General features: G+C 44.7%; 1 protein-coding gene across 24 annotated transcripts in view; it reads right to left on the minus strand.

Annotated features, from left to right (window-relative positions):
* Positions 1-3,538: 3,538 nt before the first annotated feature.
* The window catches only part of TCF7L2 (transcription factor 7 like 2), a 217,980-nt gene continuing 205,045 nt past the window's right edge, over positions 3,539-16,473 (minus strand). For 6 of the 24 annotated variants that reach the window (XM_055248866.2, XM_055248855.2, XM_063617732.1 and 3 more), the window contains 4 exons: positions 13,177-13,225; positions 12,529-12,579; positions 11,221-11,293; positions 3,539-5,665 (listed from right to left, as the gene is read on the minus strand). In XM_055248866.2, coding sequence (XP_055104841.1) covers positions 5,248-5,665; positions 11,221-11,293; positions 12,529-12,579; positions 13,177-13,225 — 591 coding nt within the window. In that variant the 3' untranslated portion in view covers positions 3,539-5,247. Of the gene's footprint in view, positions 5,666-10,518; positions 10,592-11,220; positions 11,294-12,528; positions 12,580-13,176; positions 13,226-16,473 lie in introns of all 24 variants that reach the window. The other 18 variants (XM_055248973.2, XM_055248964.2, XM_055248904.2 and 15 more) reach the window with 6 other exon arrangements.

The following is a 16,473-nucleotide window of genomic DNA, read 5'->3' on the forward strand; positions in this document are numbered from 1 at the left end:
TCAGGAAAAAAAAAAAACAACAATTTTAATATCTGAAATGAAATGCCATCTACTGTAAAAATTGCTTTCCACATGGGCCTATCCAAGACCACCACCAACAGTGGAAGAACTGCCCATTCTGAAGGGTTCTGTGCTAAGACTCAGCAGTTGGCAAATGATTCTGTAGTGGGCTGAATGGTGGCCCCCCAAAATATATGTCCATATGCAAATCCTATTAAAACTTATATTGCTTTATATAGCAAAATATGTGATTAAGTGAAAGATCTAAAGAGAAGGGATATTTACCCAGGATTATCTAGGTAGGCCCAAAATACAAAACATGTATCCTTGTAAGAGAGAGGCAGAGGGAGTCTGGGGACAGACAAGAGGAGAAAGTGATGTGAAGATGGAAGCAGAGATTGGAGTGATGTGGCTTCAATCCAAGGAATGCCAAGGATTACAGGCAGCCACTGGAAGCTGAAACAGACACGGAACAGATTAGCCTCCAGAGCCTTGGAGGAAGCTCGGCCCTGCCACCACTTTGATTTCAGACTTCTGGTTTGCAAGGCTGTGCAAGAGCAAATTTCTGTTGCTTTAAACCACCACATTTGTGGTGATTCATTACGGCAGCCACAGGAAACGTACGCCCTACTAATATGCAAACATCTTTGGCTACGCCCCGTAAGAGGCCGAAGGTGATGTGGCTGGGAAAGTGAGAGTTATCGTTTCCCAGACGTTGTTTCAGGGTCTCTTAGTAACAAAAAACCCGCAGATCCACTCTTACAGATGAAATTAGAAGATGCTCAGTTTGAAAAGAAACTCTTGAGGTAAGAAGAAATCAGACAGAGAGAGGAAGTGCTGAAGGGCAAAGACTTGGCTGGGCATTTGGGAGACTAGAGCTTGGGCTGCTGAGAACACAGGCCTGGGGGAAAGGAAGTTCCGTCTTGGGTGGAAGGATCCTCCAAGTACCAACCAGGTGTTGTAAGACAGGCAAGCGTGTGACTTGGTGACCCCATTTTGATTTTTATAGAGATTGGCACTCGGGCTGGCTGACAGCAGAGGGACTGACCCCCCTGCCCTTTTTCTGGCCTTTGTAACAAGGGCAGTGGGTTACATCCCAGCATGGCCGTAAGGATTAAGGTCACCACCACCCTGAAAGTTGTGAGAACACAAAATTTGGAAGCCTCATGGAAAGTTTCCATTTTGCTGCTTCCTTCAATATGAGTGTTGAGTTGGCCAACCTCCTTCCTTTTTTCCTTCAAAAAATGTGTATTGAGCACCCCACTGTGTGCCCGGCACTAAACCAAGACCCTAGCATACAGCAGTGGCACGAAAGCCACAATCCTGTCATCCTGGAGGGCTCTCTAGAGAAATGGTTTTCAACTGGGGGTGATTTTGCCCCCCAGGGGACATCTGGCGATGTCTGGAGACGTTTCTGGCTGTCATGACTGGCGGCGGGGCAAGGGCTGACAGGTTATCTAGTGGGTGGAGGCCAGGGGTGTTGATAACATCCTACAATGCAGAGGTCAGACGCCCACAACTAACAATTATCTGGCCCAAAATGTCATGAGTGCTGAGGTTGAGAAATACGGTGAGGCTGGAATGACCTAAGCAGACGACAGCCACTTTCAAAGGAGACTAGAAGACAGAGGCCTGAAAGACCACACAGGAGGGAGACAGGCAACCCTCAGGGACTCCGGACCATCTCCCCTAACAAAGGGATGTCTTTGCCAAGACCTGAAGCATGAGGGGTTGTTTTCCAGGCAGGAAGAGCAAAAATGCTTTTAGGTAAGCTTAACTCTGTAGTACAGCTAGAGAGGAAAGGGAGTGAGCGAGTGTGTGAGGCAGGAGGTGGGGGAATCAAGGAAATCCTCTGAAAGGACTGTTCCCTCACTTCTGTTTTGGAGGGGAAGGGCCGTCTTTATTATGTGAGGCGGCAGAACTTAGTGTTAAGAGCAGGGGCCCGGAGTCAGATCTGAATTTAAATCCCAGCCCCACCACCTCCTGTGTGGCCTTAGACAAGGCACCTAAAACCCTCAGTTCCTAAATCCATTTTCAGAAAATGAAGCAGAGGGTGGCGGGGGAGAAGAATGTCTACCTTAGGTGGTAGTGTTAGGATTAAATGAGAAAATGCACATAAACAGCTTGGCACACTGCCACGAATAATAGATACTGTTCTTATTTGTGTTTTCAAAGGTCACTCGGCCCAGTGTGCAAAATAAAATGAGGAAGGACAACCAGAAACACTCCTCCCTGGGAATACAAAGCAAAGCAAAAACAAAATGCCGAGATTTTACAGAACAAAAACTTGCTTGAGCAAAGCAGTTTCCGAGGGGCTTTTAAGTCCTTGATGCGACACTGTGGTCACCTTAAGTAACCACAACGGCAACAGGAACAGTTCCATGCCCATTGAAATCGTCATCCTTTGAAGGCATAAATGTCCTGGATAAACGGAACAATGTGTCCATCCACCCGTCTAGTCGGCAAGAGAAATGAAATCCAGGGGGAAGCCTCAGGAAGATCTGTATCGTGGCCCCTGCTCAGTGAAGCTGATGAACTCAGGCTCTTACCAGGGTACAGCCAAAACACTGGGATCCCACATACAGCAAGGCCCTTCCACACACACCTTTCAGTGCATCACCTTAATCCAATTTTCTAAAAAGCTGCTTACTCAATAATCGCTCACTGCTAGAGAAAAGGCAGTCTGACACCCTTGCATCTCTCCCAGGATGCAACTCTTGGAGGTTAGGATGCTTTCACATCCATGATCCTTAACTGCTAAGGATGTGGTTTCTTTTTTTTTTTTTTTTTTTTTTTGAGACAGAGTCTCGCTCTGTCGCCCGGGCTGGAGTGCAGTGGCGCAATCTCGGCTCACTGCAAGCTCCGCCTCCCGGGTTCACGCCATTCTCCTGCCTCAGCCTCCGAGTAGCTGGGACTACAGGCGCCCGCCACCGCGCCCGGCTAATTTTTTGTATTTTTTAGTAGAGACGGGGTTTCACCGTGGTCTCGATCTCCTGACCTCGTGATCCGCCCGCCTCGGCCTCCCAAAGTGCTGGGATTACAAGCGTGAGCCACCGCGCCCGGCCAGGATGTGGTTTCTTAAGTGCACTCTTGGTGGACTAAGTCTCATTCACCAGAATTAAATTCTTTCTGCTTGCTACTGTGAGAGGATGAGTAGGATAGGTCAGAGAAACTGGTTTATAGCCCCCCCCCAAAAATGACACTTGCTCTGTAACTGTGCTTTGCTTTCAGCAATAAACTACTGGGAATGGCACAGTGAAATACTACAGAAGACACACACCAAGGATCCCCTTTGATACTGATCACCTCCATTGCAAATGACACATTATGCAAACCAGATACACCAAATGGGCCAGGAGGATGGAGGGGAGGGGATCAACCCCTCAAAAGAGTCCAAGACCACATTCTGGTATCTAAGTCATCACCCACACACTAACCGTATGGTCAAGTTCCAACTTGGAAATATGTTTTTCTTGATTACGGTAGGTCCAGTTTCCCTAGAGATAAAAATCCAAATCACAGAGACAAGTGACCAGCCTTTATCTGCACATACTAAGTTGCTTTTATTAATCCAGAACGGCATGCTACAGATACTGTACAGCATGAACATTTATTCATTACAAAAATGGCTTCCAAACCATTAAAAATGAACTTGGAATAAGAGCATAAAACGGAACAGTAACATCACAACTGTTAGGAAACATTCAAAGTATTCACAAAAAATGTTATAGTTAGCATTTTAATAAACCAGAGAAAAATCGGAGACAGTTTTACAATCGCTTCATGTCAACTACAATGGCACTGAATGAACAGGTTTCAGCTTTATACAGCATTTTGCAACATCAACATGCCTAGGTTTTTTTTATTTTTAAAGTCTGCTGCCTACTCGTATGTAATATGTGTACATAAAAGCGGCAGCTGGTTTTTCTTTAAAGAGTAATCTAATATACAGAATTTTGGCCCTTAAGGGTTTATACCTCTTCATTTAAAATGCTTTCTGGACAATCTGCTACCAAACACATTTTGTTATAGGTGACATTAAAACTACATACAAATCTACCTATGTAACATCACAGCAAAACATGATGAACAAAAATTACAGCATCAAAAAGAGGGAGAAAGCTAAATTCACTGAGAATTTTGGCACGTAAAGTTTTGCACACGGTCAGTCCAGGTCCTAAGGGCGCAGGGTAGGGCATCCCACTGGGAGTTCAAAGGGGAAATGAAGGTGGTTTCCACTGCTGCTCAGACAGTGTCGCTAAAATTCCCTCACTCATTTTCAAGTCTTGTTTTACATAATGGCTTTTAAAGCAACTTTTGTTAATGCTACTGATCCTTAATGCAACTATTAATGTCCATTTGGTGACATCTGGGTTTCACACAGAAAAAAAAAAAAAGTCAAAAAGGGGAAACAAAAATATATATACACATTTTATATATAAACTTAAAAACCTTGTACAAATGAGTTGTTATATATAAGATGCTTATGCTAAGGGGGAAAAAAACTTTATACAGTTTCAAGAAAAAGGAAAACATATTTAAAAAGGGACGACATACAGGTACGACAAGCAATCTCTAAAGCAATAAATACTACTGGCCCAACAGCGTTGTGATTCTATTAAGTGTTGAGTAGCGTCCCCTCCCCCCAAAAGAACAACACCATGGAACAAGGTATATTAACACACTTTTACCCTTTGTTTCTGTACATTTAAACAATAACAAGTAACATCACAATAAAAGTTGTTTCACACAGAAAAAAAAAAAAAAGTAACGGCACTGCATTCGTGGTGCCCTTACGGTTTAAAAACCAGATGTAAAATGATTGGTTCGCAAGCTCGTATTTAATACAAATAATACAGAACCAACTCCTTCTGGAGGGCTGCTTCAAAATTGCTTTTTTTTTCTTTTTGTTTTTTAATCAGTCTTTTAAAACTAAGCTATCCGAACTACATAACAGTTATGTATATATATATATTTTTTAAACGCTACAAAGACTTTAAACAGCTGTTGATAAAAATTTTGGTAGAATCATGAGGTTCTTCTCTCATCTACATATTTAAAAGGAGAAATTGAAATAAGAATGGGTCAAATATTGACCAATGAACTCGATAAACATCAACTAATGTAGCCACGTGGCACAAAATTAAGAGAGTACAAAACAAAACCTTTCAAGGTGGGGGTGGGGGGCAAATTAAGAAAAGTGAAACAAAACCATAAACAAAGCAACTGGGGTTCACGACGCTAAAGCTATTCTAAAGACTTGGTGACGAGCGACAGCGGCTGGGGCTGGGTCCCGGCCAGGGAGCTGTGGGAATGTAAGGAAGAAGTCGACGGCTGTGCAATTGATGAGGAGGGGGCGGCAGGCTGCAAAGCGGCTGGGGGCAGGTCCAGGGCCCCGTTGGGACAGAGGGCGGAGGCCTTGTGGGTGGCCTCGGCGAGCAGGAGGGCGGGCGGCGGAGGCATCATGGACAGGTGGGCCAGGGGGTCGGGCTTCAGGGACAGCGACAGAGGCTGGGTCTGCTCAGTCTGTGACTTGGCGTCTCGGGGAGGGGAGCCTAGCAGGTTGGGGGAGGGGGGAGGCGAATCTAGTAAGCTTCCATCTGAAGAGGGTGGGCTGAGGCAGCTGCCTTCACCTTGTATGTAGCGAACGCACTTTTTTTTTCTCCTAGAAACAGGGGAGAGAGTTATCTGTGAATAGAGGGCACAGGTGCCAAGGGAGAGAGTTACCTAATGTTCACACCCAAGCTGAGGTCACCTAAGGGATGTCCCACAGAGGTGGCACACCCAGTAGTCCGAGGACAATTACAGTGGCACCCCCCAGGGTGGGTCGCTCACTTCACGGTGCCCAGTTCTAAGCCTGCTCTGGCAAACAACTTATTTAAGAGTCTGAACTCTCTACTTGCTTCCCCCAACCCCTACTAAACACCCATGGCCCCACCATGCCCAAATTATACGAGAGCAGCATGGCGGCGGCCACCTGCAGACGGTGGCATCTATTTGCCAGAAAGTGGCTTTGTCCAAATTGAGATGAACTGAAAAGCTCTTTTGGCTTAGACAGTCCCTCACTCTCCCATCACGTTTCCTCGGCCCTTCACTCCCATTCCCACCACTACCACCCCCATCCCCCAGTGATATGTGTGTGTGTGAGTGTGTGTGTGTTTAAAAGAGAAAGACAGAGCTCCTTCCCCAGCCGCCTCTTATCAATATGAAACTCTCAAAATGCTCACTGTTGAGCCCACATAGCTGAAGGCAGCGCTAGCAAGAGGCTTAAAGGTTTTAACACACCACCACCATGAGGCTGCTGGCGCCCAGAAAGCTTTCGGGCTTGTCTGTTAAGAACCACACCAAATCAAGAGAGGTCAGAATCAGGTGAGAAGGGAGGAAGGGAAACAAAAATAAAACAAAATAAACTTAAAAAAAAAAACCAAAAAACAAAACAAAAAAAGAAACCACCAAAAACAGGTAGAAGAGGATAAACAAAGGTGGGGGAGGGGGAAGAATAAGAAAAACAGAAAATGATTCAAAGGAACAAGAATAACTGGTTGTATGGCCTGCAGGTTGTGGATTAAATTAAGATTCAAACTTGATTTTTTTTTTTTTTTTTAAGATTTGGGGCTTTCCCCTCCCCCACCCCATAGTGAGAAGGTTGGAAGGAGAGATGGTGAGGATGGGATGGATGGAGGGGCATCCTGCCCTTGTCAATATGCCGAGGCTAGTCAATGGAGGGTGCAGCACAAGCCGGTCACCGAAGTGACTACAAAGAAGAAGTGCCAGGGAATCGCAGCATGGACCTTCCTGGGTTTGGGTTATCGTGATTCGTGTTTAAACCAGAAAGACTAATTTTGCCCTGCACCAAAACCAGCATCTCCCCTCTTCACTACTCATTCATGTAAGAAATAGGAATGAGAATTTCAGAGCCTTTCTTGCTTAGCATCAAAGGATGAGGTCGGGGAAAATCAACTCAAGAAATTGAGCATGTGACTTCAAAGCTTCTCCTCCCATTAATCCCAGTCTGATGGGATGGTATTTGGTTAAGGAAAGGTGAGCCTGGGGATCAACCCCACTAATGCTATAAAAATAATGCAGATACAGGAAGTGTGCTCATCTAAGGACCCTAGAATATTGTCAGAACCATGGCTGGTAACACTCCAACTGGAAACACGTGTGTAAGCACTGGCCAGCTTTCTGCCGCTGGAAGCAACCAAGATGCTGCCTACTTGAAGGCAACCACTGTCAGACAATGTCACTGGCCTTGGAAAGGAAGGGTGTACTGAGTTGCTCCTCTCAGTCTGTGCCCCAGAGCTGTCTGATCATGCCCCTCTGTGCGTGGGGTTTGGACTCAGCAAGATGGCAGGAAGGCAGGAAAGGAGGGGAGGGGTGTAAGGGAGCATGCTCAGTCCTCCCTGCCTCCCAGAGGCTGAGATTCATGGGGGCTAGTGGCCTCAGGGTCTGTCTGTTCCCTCTGGGTCAGAAGGAACTTTAGGGGAGCAAGCACCACCCCCTCTCACCCTCAATTCGGCAAGGTTCCTTTTTCTCCCTGGGAGAGAGTAAATAGACTATGGATTCTGCTTCCATCCCGGAAACCAAGATAAATAATTAAGCCTCTCAGAGTTTTAAACCACCTTAGCCTGCAGATCAAAACATGCTCAAAAAACTAAGATGTCCATGCATTTTAAAAATGGGAGAAGGAAAGGAGGTGGGGAGGGGGAGGGCATAAGCAAAACTGAGAAAGCAACAGAGAAAAACAAAGAGAGGAAAGGAAAAGGAGAAAGAAAGAAGTAGGGAGAACAAGCAGGAAGACAAGGGAACAGCACCAAGCAGCATTCCATGCTATATTAGGGCAGAGCGAAAAGATGGGAAAAGCAACTTGGTGGGCTCAAAACAGAATCTTGTTAAAAAGTCCACAAACGTCAAATAAAACTAAAAACCTTGTGTGGCAAGCTAGGAGCCCTGATTGGCTAGGAGCATTCTGGTACTTTCCTCACCCCTCCCACCCTGATGACGTGGAAGTTTCCAGATCACCGGAATGAGAGGGGTATCTGGAACACGGGACATGAAGACTACGGCGACAGAGCAATGGGTCTTCTAAGGTGGCTGAGCACAGGGCAGCTGGCACGCACACACATTTCTGACGAGTCAGAAAATGCCTCGGTTGGCAACTGCTTTTCTTTTTTTTCTTTTTTCCTTTTTTTTTTTTTTTTAAGTACATTTTGTCCTATGGGTTTCAGCATCAAGCCAGGGGTGGCCATAGCCATGTTAAAAGGAAAATTGAGTAAAAGGGGGAAGGTAACCCATACTCTTAGCACCCCCAACCTAGGCTTCATCTCGATTCAGAGGAGTGGCCTCTTAAAAACCCCTTTCTAGCTTCTTGTTTATTCTGAAAGGAAACTAAGGGTTCTTCCTGATTGCGTTTTGGAATAACATCCTTCAAAGACAGAAGAAATGCATTTGCTAATCATTCCATGGTATGGAAAAGTCACCAATGAAGAAAAATGTCTGCCGGGAAAGTCTGAACACTGCTGAGACTGGAAAGAAAACCAGGTGGAGACGGGGACCTGGGGAACTCTGGCACGTAGGACCAGGGGCTCAGCATCTGCAGCAGAAATGCTGCCATATTGACAGCCCCTCCAAGAAGCATTTTAGAAAACCATGTTGCTCAAACGGGAAGCAGCTACAAAGGTTTTGGGTTGGCAGAATTTCTTTTTTTGATATCAATAAAATTCTGGTCTCTGAAGATACACCCAGGCTGTAAGCAAGGTGTAAGCTAAAGCTATGCCCAAATGGGGGATGTATGTTTGGGTCAATGTTAGGAATAACTTCAAGAAAAAAAAAAGTCTGACTTGCAGCAACTGCTTCCAAAACAAAAAAAGGATTCATAAACCACCACCTACCCCATTAATAAAATAAACAAACCAGGTACCTGAACCAGCCTTATTGTGAGGCGCACACAATAGTGTCAGTTGTGCATTTCTACAGATCATGAGAAACCCTCTCTTTTAGTGACCCTTGTGTTTAACCAGTCATTGGCCATGGCAGGGCATCTCAGAACAGGCTTCCACAGCTAGTTATCTTCCCACCTGGTACAAGTAAAATTTTGACAAATTCACTGCTTAAAAGAGTCCCTGCCCTCCCTGGCTAGTCCTAATTAAATATCTAACCTCCTCCATCAACTTTGTCACAAAACTCCTTTCTGTTGTGCAGAGAAGACCCCAGGACTGTGTCAAAGGGACATCTGTCAGCTCTGTGAACACTACCATTTCACAGAATGCCTGGGGAATTCCTTTCCTGCCAGGTGTTCAATTCGCCCCCAAATCCCTCATTCCACGGGCAGAGGGCTGTCTGTGTGGTTCCCTCTCAGGGAAGACTCTCAGGCCCTCTCTCCTCTAATGTGTGCTGGGGTCGACACGAGGCACTTCACCGATCTCTCGTATTGGCATCAGAGAAGGGGGGAAGAGACACAGGAGACTCGTGGGCATGCACGTAATGGGATGCACATCTGATCTAACGTCTAAACACGGAGCACATGGCAAAGTCATGAAGGGGAGGGACACGTGACGAGGGAGGCACTACAAACAGGGAAGCGTGTTTGGGGTGTTGAAATACCTACCATTGTAATATTCCAAATTCAAAGACTGCTTGTATCAGAACAAAGAAACAACACATTTAACCAAAGGTGGTCATTAAAGAAAGGAAATGAGACAGGAGCTAGTCGGTATCCCTCCACCAAGACGGAAGTACCTACACTTTCCCTGAGAATGCAGGCTGGATGGAGACCTGCAGGTGGAACATGGGTGCTTAATTTGGACACTTCTGGGCTGTTCTGATTCCTTTTGGAACCAATGCTATATATATACACATATATTTTGTTAATTCTGCAGGCCTAGGGACACTGCAGTCTGAGACTGCATGACTCACTGCTTGCAGCCCTTTAGCTGGTGCATGCCGTTCAATGCCACGCCTTCTTTTTCAGCACTGTAAAACAATGTCAGCTAACCAAGCTCCTCTGTACAGACATGTGGTTTTTAAACATAAAACAACCAAAAAGGAAAAAGAAAAAGGGAAAGAAGCAGCCTACCCCAGAACCCTTCTCCATGTGTCTCGACTCTAAATGCACGGGAATGCAATTGCTGCCAAGTGTTAACTCATTCAAACCTTTGGAAATGGTGGCTCTCTGTGCTCAGTACCCGGGCCACCAAGGCATTCATAGGGCCGGACCAGCTCCAGGATGCTGGCTTTCAAAGCAAAAAGATAAGTGCCCCTCCTTGTTTGTTAAGGCTGTGGTCTCAGTCCTGCCACCAGGGATAATTATTCACGAGAGCAGGGGGGAAAGAGAGAAAGAGAAAGTGGGGAGAGGAAACGGCATAAAATTAGCAAGGAAATTTTGAAGAATGAGGATCATTAGTCATTGATGCCAGAGGGGAAGTAGATGGGGAACGAGGTCAAAATAAATTATCACGCTAAGGTACCAGAAGGACAGAATGCTTTGATTTTCCCAAAGGCCTCACAGTGGTAATATACCTGCACGGTTTGCACCATAAAGTCTGTCGGTCAAGCCCGAACAGTGCCCGACACTTCTTTGGAGTATTTGCATCTGTTAGCATAAGGTAAACACAAAAAATACAACACAATGGTGGGTCGTGCTCAGTTGGATGTGAAATCTCAGCTACAGCTTCCTTTTCTTCTATATCACCTTGGTTCTACTTGATAATCTTCCCTCACCAAGGACATGAAAGGAAAGGACTTCTATGAGTCAAAAGAAAAAAAAATAAAATAAAACAATAAAACACACACACACACAAAACAACAACCAGAAACCAAAAAACAACAATGAAAAAAATAAATAAATAAAAAGAGAGAGAGAAGAGGAGGGGAGAAGGTGACGTCATTTGCTTCTACCTAAGCCAGGATTCCGATCCTGGGCTGTCACAAGGAAGGGACGGGGGGGCTGGCAGGTAACATTCCCTGGGAGGGGGCGCGCTAAGGTTTGCTGTCGCTGACCCGAGGAGGCACGAGTGATGCTGTTTTACAGTGGCATTTTGGCTGGCAGCAGCAGGAGAACAAGCACATCCCTCATAGAACCCATACACTTGGCAGTGTCCCACTCCCCTGTGTCTCCTGAGATCCACACACAGAGCTACAAAGCAACAGGCCAGAGAAGGGGGAGAGGATCGAATAGACCAGCTGCAAACCAGCACAGCGAATCTGGAAAACTATACACACCTGCAAGGGCCGCACCAGTTATTCTGTTGATCAAGGCCAAAGCGCGCTCGGCATTTCTTAGGAGCGCTCAGGTCTGAATGAGTTCAAGAGAGAAGCGAGCAGAGGAGGAGAACGTGGGAGAAAGGGAGAGAGAGAGAGAAAGAGAGAGAGAAAGAGAGAGAGGGGGGGAGGGGGGGGAAGAGAAAGATACAAATAAGAAAAAAATAAAAATAAAAAAGGGAATAAATCAATGACCTGGTTACTAATTGCAAAATATTGACTTTCGTTTTTTAACTTTCTTTAATTAAAAAAAAAAAGTAAAAATCACATTCTTATTCAACTTTTGAAATTAGCTGTTGCAAATAAAGCTGCAGTATCCCTTCTTTAAGGACTGTCTCTCAGATTTGGTTCGAGCTGACAAAGGGAAGTTAGACACGGAATAACTCTTTTAAATATTTTTCCTCTTTTAGTTCTGCTTTCCCTTTTTTTCTCTCAATTTTTTTTCTTAAAGAAGAAAATAAAGCGAAGGAGGGAATTAAGTTTGTAACATGCTTTTTTCTTCTCAGAATACAATAGTTTAAAAAAAGAAAAAAATTACAAATAAAAACAGAACAAAACGAAACAAAATAGAAAGAAATAAAGAAAGAAAAGGGTTGTGGTACTGGGATATTGCAGCTTTTGGAACGTTCGTCTTTTTTTTAAAATCTATTTTCATTAATTATTAAGAGAGGAACAGATAAAGGTAAACAGGCTGTGTGAATGAGCTGTTAGGAGTTAGAAGCTCATAGCAGCATTTAAGCAGGCACAGTCAGTAAAATGCTAGTGGATTTGCAAATTATGAGCAGAAAAGCAAAAGGAAGAAAAAAACTAAAATAAAAAAAAGCAAAGGAAAAAATAATCATACTGCGGATGCATGCTTGCGTGAGAAAACTTAGTGGAAGCAATGAAAAAAATGCCATTAGATTAAGGAGGTTTATTACTGAATTCCTTCCATTTTTTTTTTTTAACCAGTCTCTTTTAAAGAAATACTGCATATTCAATTTGCACAGTTAGTTCAACTCTAAATCACTGTCATCACTGCTTAAACAACTGTTATGGGAAAAATAAATAAATAAACAAAACAAAGGTTAAATTAAAAAAAAAAAAAAAAAAAAAAACAGAAGCAACTGAAAAAAAAAAAATCTACCGAAACATACGAAACCGTGTTGATGGTCATTTTAAAGAATGTTCAAATGTCATACGTGTTTAAATGTTAATAAAACTATAATGGCAAGAAAAATTAAAAAACAGTTTATCAACTATTTTAATGACTCAAAATGACATTAGCACCTGTAATCGGAGGAAGTGAAAGGCAAGGATTTAGGAAACATTCGCTGTGTTCTGAAAAAAAAGAACAAATTATACAAAGCCTTCAAAATTTTTGTTTTGTTTGTTTGTAAAAGCCTGGCCTTCTCCAAGGGACCTCTGAGATTGCCTATGCAGTATTTCTAATTTCTTCTAGAGAATGACAAACCTCCTTAATTTAAAATGGGTGTAATTTACCACTGTAAAGGCATGCATCAGAACATTCAGGAACAGCCCAGTTAATATCAAACACTCACACACACCCCCTCCTACTCCCCTAAGCCCCGCCCCCTCCTCATCCCTTCTCAGGCACGTACAAAATAAGCAGACTGTATAAATCCCGGCATAGGCATGCCTACCGCTTGCTCTCCAGTTATAGGCTTTGCAGTTATTTTAAAACACATTCCACTAGAATTACAATGTGCTTTTCATGCAACAATGGATGTTACTAGCTTTAAAAGGGCAGTCATGAAGCAATTAATTAAAATGCATAAACAAAACGGCTGGCTAAGAAGGGTTCCCCCACAATGTCCTGGCCTTGAATTTCTCCTGCCTCCCCCAGATGGAAACCTAACATAAAAGGGTGGTCCTCAGGCTACGGCTCCTTCCTCTAACCTGATGATTGTCACTTACCATTGGTCTCTCCCGGCTGCTTGTCCCTTTTCCTCTTCTTCTTCTTTCCCTAGATAAACAGATGAAACACAGGGAATTACTGCAAGAAAGAGACGTGAGAAGGGTGTCTGGGCGAACCTAGAAGGAGAAGGCAGGAGAAAGTGACCATACTGCCATCTCCATCCACATCAACCCCCGGTATTTGTCCAACCTCCAACCCCGCTTCAAGCCAAATGCCCTTGCATTGTACCCCAGCTGGAGGGACACACGCTTCTTGGGAGAAGAGAAGGGACTGGCGGGTGGTGAAGGGAAGCTCTCATTTCTCATGTACCTATGTCCATTGTCAAACCTGACCCACAGCATTTGATCCATAAAAGGGAAGAGGGGACTGCACGAGGAAGATTCAGAGAGGAGTGGGATGATGGCGTTGCAAGCAGTCTGAGAGCCCATCTTTGAGGAGCACATGAAGGTGGTCATGGCCGCACCAGCTTCAAGGGCTGCCCTGCCTGACCTGCTCACAGCTCTTACTTATGAAGGCCAAAGGGTCCCACTCTGAATCAAAAGAGTGAAAGCTTTAGCAGGGGCTTCTCTTAGAGCTTGTTGTTAAAGATGCGGGGAAAAGGGTGAAATAGAACCAGGAATCATCTGGGCTCCTTTCACAACTGCTGAGTGGGCTGGGAGCAGTGGCTGACACCTATAATCCTGGCACTTTGAGAGGCCAAGGCGGGAGGATCACCTGAAGTCAGGAGTTCAAGACCAGCCTGGCCAACATGGCGAAACCCCGTCTCTACTAAAAATGCCAAATTAGCTGGGCATGGTGGTGCATGCCTGTAGCCCCAGCTACTCGGGAGGCTGAGGCAGGAGACTCGCCTGAACCTGGAAGGCGGAGGTTGCAGTGAGCCGAGATCATGCTACTGCATGCCAGCCTGGGTGACAAGAACGAAACTCTGTTTAAAAACAAAAAACAAAAGACAAAAAAAACAAAAAAACTGCTGAGCAGACATCTGTAAGAAAGAAGACGTTACCTCAATTCTCTTCTAGCTGACATAATGAGGATGATACCACTCCTCCCGTGAATGGGTCACATGTGTTGAGCATGTGCCAGGTGCCAGGCATGATTCTAGGTGTGCTACGCAGATGGACTCATTTTAATCCTCACAACAATCTTCTTCAACAAGTATTACCACCATTCCAGTTTCACAGAGGAGAAAACTGAGGAGTTAGGTAACTTTGCCAGGGTCACATATCTAGCAAGTGGTGGGGCCAGGAGAGAACTCAGGTGGTCTTGGCTCCAAAGCCCTCAACCACAAGGCTCTGCTGCCTACATATTTAATGCCTAGCCCTCCAAGGAAGCTCTTTTAGTGAGGGGTTTAGGGAAGGAACTGCATGGAGTCTTTCATATTCTCCAACCTGATCCATCTGCTCGAGGTTGCAAATGTGGAATGGGACTGGGGGGAATTCAGGAGAGGTGACTGCCTCATTCCAGATTAGACTAGTTCTCCCTCCCCTCATAGCCCTACCCAGATGAAGTAGCTGCCTGGCATACATCGAAATGAAATGGTCTTACACTGCTATATGTTTCAGAACAGCTAAAAGTTGCCTTTGCCTTTGGCTAAAGTTTCTCACAGTATGTTGACATCAACTCGGAAGAGAAAAAGACATTGATAGGTAAAAAGAAACTTGAGGTCCAGATGCAGTGGCTCACACCTGTAATCCCAGCATTTTGGGAGGCCAAGGTGGGCAGATCACAAGGTCAAGAGATCGAGACCATCCTGGCCAACATGGTGAAACCCCATCTCTACTAAAAATACAAAAAATTAGCTGGGCGTGGTGGCACGTGCCTGTAGTCCCAGCTACTCAGGAGGCTGAGGCAGGAGGATCACTTGAACCTGGGAGGCAGAGGTTGCAGTGAGCCAAGATCGTGCTACTGCACTCCACCCTGGCAACAGAACAAGATTCCGTCTCAAAAAAAAGAAAAAAAAAAAAAAAAGAAAGAAAGAAACTTGAGAACACGTTAGGCTCTGTCAGGAAAACCTCAAGGTGGTGATGCCACCAAGCTTAGGCTCCACCCATCTGTTGTAGAAATGGCCTATCTTTTCTCTGAGGGGAAGGGGCCTGTGCAACTTGGGAGCTTCCTTTTGGCCTTCTGTTCAGGGATCTTGTTGAAACGCGCTATGTTCCTTCATGTACAATTTCTTTTAAAAGGACCTCATGTGCTTTATCATGAAGCTGGCATCTCATGGGCCTGCAACGGACCATCTCCATGCCCACGCCTCTCCCATGTGAGGGGCAAAGTGCCACCTGGCTGTCCTGGAACAGGCAGGCAGGCCTAGTTTCAGTTCATTTAGGAGCCTGAAGTATTCATAAAAACTGGGCACAGAAATGTTTTAACTTCAAGGAGTATCAGCATCCACATACCCAAGGGCTTCTCAGCCATGTGTGAAAAAGCATCCCCATTTCCAATTCCTTGCAATATACTGTGAAGGCATCTGAAAATTACCCATGAGGAAGCTGTGCCTTTAGGATATAGCATGGAGATGCTGACTACTGAAGAAGCTGTCATTTAGACTAGAGACTTCTGGAGGACAGGGACTGTGTTTTAAAAGAAGATGTGAGAAAGTGGATAAACCCTACACTTAGTGAGGAGGAAGATGCATCTCCAGGGAAGTGGCCACCCTACTACCCCTTTAAATGTAACAGAAGAAAGAAAGGGCCTACTATAGGGGTGGAAGAAAATAAACTCAGGTGAGCAAATGGCACGGGACCTCTATCCTTTACCTAGTGTAGAGGGTTAGAAAGGAAATAATGTCAAATACAATCCCAGAGGTTACATATTACTATGGGACTCAAGATGTTTTCTCTTGGGCTCTAAAGAATGTGCCAAGTCTGACAACCCAAATGTGACTGCTTCACTCAATTCTGTTGTCCTAAGATAGATATATAAAGGCTTCCGTTGCCAGTTGGCTGGAAAAGCAGGAATGTGAAAGAGGCATGAGAAGATCTCAGGAAATATTTTCCAGAAGAACCTTTTGGAGTTTACAATGACCAAAGTAATATATGGAAACTCTCACGTCAAGTTAGTTTAAAAAAAAAAAATACTAGTTAAGTTGCTACCACATTCAAATCCATAAAAGCTTCAATGCTGCGGTTCTTAGTCCCAGTGTTCCCTAGTGCATAAAAGGAGGGAGTGAGTGTGAGTGTGTGTGTTCACACCCATGTGTAATGAATGAGCCATTATAATAGGAATCTAAGTACCTCTTACAAGAGATAAAGTTCCTAGAGCCCTAAATCCAGATCTCTAAACCTCAGATCGTCTCA

Source organism: Symphalangus syndactylus, chromosome 2 (assembly GCF_028878055.3).
Source record: "Symphalangus syndactylus isolate Jambi chromosome 2, NHGRI_mSymSyn1-v2.1_pri, whole genome shotgun sequence".
In the NCBI taxonomy this organism is placed as follows: domain Eukaryota; kingdom Metazoa; phylum Chordata; class Mammalia; order Primates; family Hylobatidae; genus Symphalangus; species Symphalangus syndactylus.